The sequence below is a fragment of the Onthophagus taurus genome, unplaced genomic scaffold (genome assembly GCF_036711975.1).
Source record: "Onthophagus taurus isolate NC unplaced genomic scaffold, IU_Otau_3.0 ScKx7SY_15, whole genome shotgun sequence".
NCBI classification, from domain to species: domain Eukaryota; kingdom Metazoa; phylum Arthropoda; class Insecta; order Coleoptera; family Scarabaeidae; genus Onthophagus; species Onthophagus taurus.
This window is the reverse complement of record NW_027248940.1, coordinates 6,669,618-6,673,594: the sequence shown is the minus strand read 5'-3', so window position 1 is coordinate 6,673,594 and position 3,977 is coordinate 6,669,618. Positions and strand designations below refer to the sequence as shown.

Here is a 3,977-nt window from a genome sequence, read left to right as displayed (position 1 = left end):
TGCCCAGCAAACCGCGTTTGGATGGATTCTTTCTGGCGTACTGTCGAATCAATCACAATCAAACTTCAACCCGTATGGTTTTCAGTGTTCGATAGATCGTGAATTCGCGGATTTAATGCAAAAGTTCTGGACGATAGAAGAAGAATCAAGTTCTAAGCCGTGTTTATCTGCTGACGAAATTGATTGTGAAAAACATTTCGTCAATTCACATTCGCGTGACAGCTCTGGACGTTTTATTGTTCGTTTACCATTTCGAAAGTCTCTGCGTGAATTGGGAATATTCTTATATGATCGCTGTTAAGACTTTTTCTCGTTCCGAGTTAAGATTCGCGCGGGATGAAAGCTTCAATACCGCGTATAGCAAATTTATGCGTGAATATCTCGATTTAAATCACATGCGTCCCGTTACAGTGCCACTCGAATCACCCAACTTCTATCTTCCGCATCACGGGGTGATTCGCGAATCTAGTACGACTACTAAGCTTCGTGTCGTGTTCAACGGATCACAAAAAACATCATCTGGATTATCGTTAAACGATTGTCTTCATACTGGTCCGAAACATCAAAGTGAACTTATTGATGTTCTTCTAAGGTGGAGACGCCATCCGGTCGCGTTCGCGTGTGACTTAGAGAAAATATATTGTCAGATTGACGTTCATCAAGATGATTGGCAGTTCCAACGAATCGTCTGGCGTGAAAATCCTTCGGAACCTCTTCAAAGTTACGACCTGACAACGGTAACGTACGGACTTTCATGCGCGCCGTACCTCGCAATTCGTTGTATTCGACAGTTAGCGGAAGAACATGTTGAAGAGCAGCCTCTCGGTTCTTCTGCTCTTTTTCGCGACACTTACGTGGACGATATCATTTCCGGTGCTAATGACATTGATGAAGTTCAAGAATTAATCTTTCAATTAAATCGAGTTTCAAGGGCGGGCGGTTTCCTAGCGCGAAAGTGGATTTCAAATGTTTCAGAAGCGCTCGCATATGTTCCTTCAGACCTTCTATCTGATACAGAAACGCTGCGTGTTCAAGATAACAATTCCCTTCGCGCATTGGGTATTCTTTGGAACAATTCGACCGATGACTTTCTATTTTGTTTCAATAATGACGATTTTGACTTCCGGGACCTTACTAAGCGTAAAGGTCTATCATTCATTGCGCATTTATTCGACCCCCTCGGGTGGCTTTCTCCGATCATTGTAACTGCGAAGATTTTTGTGCAAAATTTGTGCACTTGTAATCTCGAATGGGACGAAATCCTTCCGTATGACCTTTCTCTTCAATGGAACGAATACATTAACTCTTTTCAAACGTGTCCGGTAATTCGCATTCCGAGATGGCTTGGAATTACTCGGGATTGTTCTTCGATTGAATTGCACGGGTTCGCGGATGCTTCGAGTGCCTTTGGTGCGGTAGTGTATCTTCGCGTTTCAAGCGCACCTCTTAAACGCGTAACCATTCCGCGACTTGAATTGTGCGCCGCCGTGTTGTTAGTTCGGTTGATATAACGCGTTCGGGCAACACTGGATTTCAACGAAGTTCCAATTTCTCTATGGAGCAATTCTACGGTAGCACTTTCTTGGATCTGCAGTCATCCTTCAAGATGGAAAGATTTCGTCCGGAATAGAGTAACAGAAATTCACGAGCTTTCTCATGGTATTGGCGCTACGTTCCGACGAAAGAAAACCCGGCCCATTTGTCTTCCCGTGGAATTTCAGTGACGAAACTTGAAGCCGAAACGTTATGGTGGAATGGACCGTCTTGGCTTCGCTCACCACCCTCAGAATGGCCATCTCTTCGGCCCAATTCGGATGCCAAAGAAATTCCAAAAGCACGTTCTATACATCCAACACCGCAACTGCTATGAAAAAAGGATGGGACTTAAAGTTGAAATATTCGCCGTTGAACAAGTTTCTGCGAGTCACTGCTTGGTGTAAGAGTTTTTTTCATAAAGTAAAGACTAATTCAAAGTTTTCAGACATACTTTCTCCTGATGAACTGAACGACTCTTTAATGTTCTGGGTGCGCGAGTGTCAACAACTTCATTTCTCGGACGAAATTCAAATTCTAACGGACGGCCATGTAGTGCCGTGTTCAAGTTCTCTTTTCCGACTTTCTCCGTTCATAGACGGTAAAGGTTTTCTACGAGTGACCGGGCACCTTCGATTTTCAAATTTTTATTGGAATGAGAAGCATCCAATCATCCTTCCAAAAGATTCGCCAATTACAATTCTTCTGATCGACAAACATCATCGAGCTACATTGCATGGAGGAACTCAACTAACTTTATCTTCAATCCGACGCAATTTCTGGATCGTTGGAGGGCGAGTACCTGTCCGTTCGTTCATTCATCGATGTATGATTTGTGCGAAACAACGAGCAGTCATCAGCCAGCAGTTGATGGGCCAACTTCCGCCTTCAAGAGTCATATCATCCCGCCCGTTTCTACACACCGGTGTTGATTACGATGACCTTTTCATTTGAAGCATCTTCGAGGACGTGGTAGTAAGACGTATAAAGGTTATCTTATTCTGTTTGTTTGTTTAGCCACTTCAGCCGTCCATTTAGAGGTGGCCACAGATTATTCAACTTCAGTACAAGCGATTTTCCGGAAGAAGAGGTATCAGTGAATCTCTACAGCGACTGTGGCACGAATCTTGTTGGAGCTGACCCTGAGCTGCGTTCCATGTTTTCTGCAGCGTCCGAAGAATGGAAAGAAATGGCTAGTCTCTTGAGCGGCGACGACACCCGATGGAAGTTCAATCCTCCCGGAGCACCACATTTCAGTGGAAAGTGGAAGGCCGGAGTAAAATCCGTTAAAGGCCACCTTCGAAAAGTTATCGGATCGACACTTCTTACGTATGAAGAATACAACACCGTTTTGATTCAAATTGAGGCCGTGCTAAATTCAAGACCTCTATGTTCAATATCTGACGATCCGAACAATTTTGATGTTCTGACTCCGGGTCACTTCCTCATCGGTAACGCTCTCACCGTTGTTCCGGAGCCGTCCGGCTTCGATGAAAAGATATCGAGACTCTCTCGATGGCAGCTTCTTCGTCGTATGGTCGATGATTTCTGGAAGATTTGGGAAAGGTTTTATCTACAATCTATTCAGAACGCTACGAAGTGGTTCAATCAACGAAATCTTCCTCAAATTGGACAGCTTGTACTCATCCGAGATGAAAGATTACCTCCGGCGAAATGGTCTCTAGCAAGAATTCTTCAAATTCATTCCGGTGCCGATGGTCACGCTCGCGTCGCAACGCTCAAAACCGCAAATTCAACGCTTGTTCGTCCGTTCACTAAGTTAAGCATTTTTCCAGATTGTACAAATTAGTAATGTTATTGAATTCTAGTTATTTTTTCACATTTCATTTCAGTTTCATTTAATTCAGTCTTTTTATTGTTAATTTCTTTCTAAATATTTCCTTATTTCATTTAATGTAAAAGTTTGTTTTCCTGCGGTCATTTTTTCTTATTTAGTTTGTTATCATTTCAGTTATGGACAATTTTCAAATTATTGTATATTTTTTTTTTAATTTTCTGTTGCCAATCGGCAAGGCGGGCGGTAATGTTCAAAGTTTTTATAATTTAAGTTAATTAGTCGGCCGTTCCGTATTTTATTAGTTATTGTTATTCAGTTGTTTCTCGAGTTGTTGTTGACATCAAAAAGTGTAATAAATCGTTCCGTGCAATTTTCGTGAAAAGTAGTTTCAATTGTGTTAATAGATACACACGTTCGATAGAAGCACTTCGGCTTTTATTTTCTATTCGAAGAGATACTTCTACTTTTTTTACAAGAACAGTAAGACTTTTCCTTTTTTTTACAGTTTTTCTAACACCCGGTTTTTTAAGTGACTATACAAGCGTCTCAGATTTTTCCCGCGCCGGTCTCGACTATTTCTTAGCAAGTCCCGATAATCGGTTTGACATCTCTTCGCAAAGTAAAGCAGTTATAGGTAAAATGAAAG

At 42.0% G+C, this 3,977-nt stretch overlaps 1 protein-coding gene across 1 annotated transcript; it reads left to right on the top strand.

Moving 5' to 3' along the window:
- The first annotated feature begins 395 nt into the window (after nt 1-395).
- LOC139432352 (uncharacterized) lies at nt 396-3,343 on the top strand. The gene is made up of 2 exons (XM_071200833.1): nt 396-1,492; nt 2,551-3,343. The coding sequence occupies exons 1-2, from the start codon at nt 396-398 to the stop codon at nt 3,341-3,343; spliced, it is 1,890 nt and encodes a 629-aa protein (XP_071056934.1).
- The last annotated feature ends 634 nt before the right edge of the window (nt 3,344-3,977 follow it).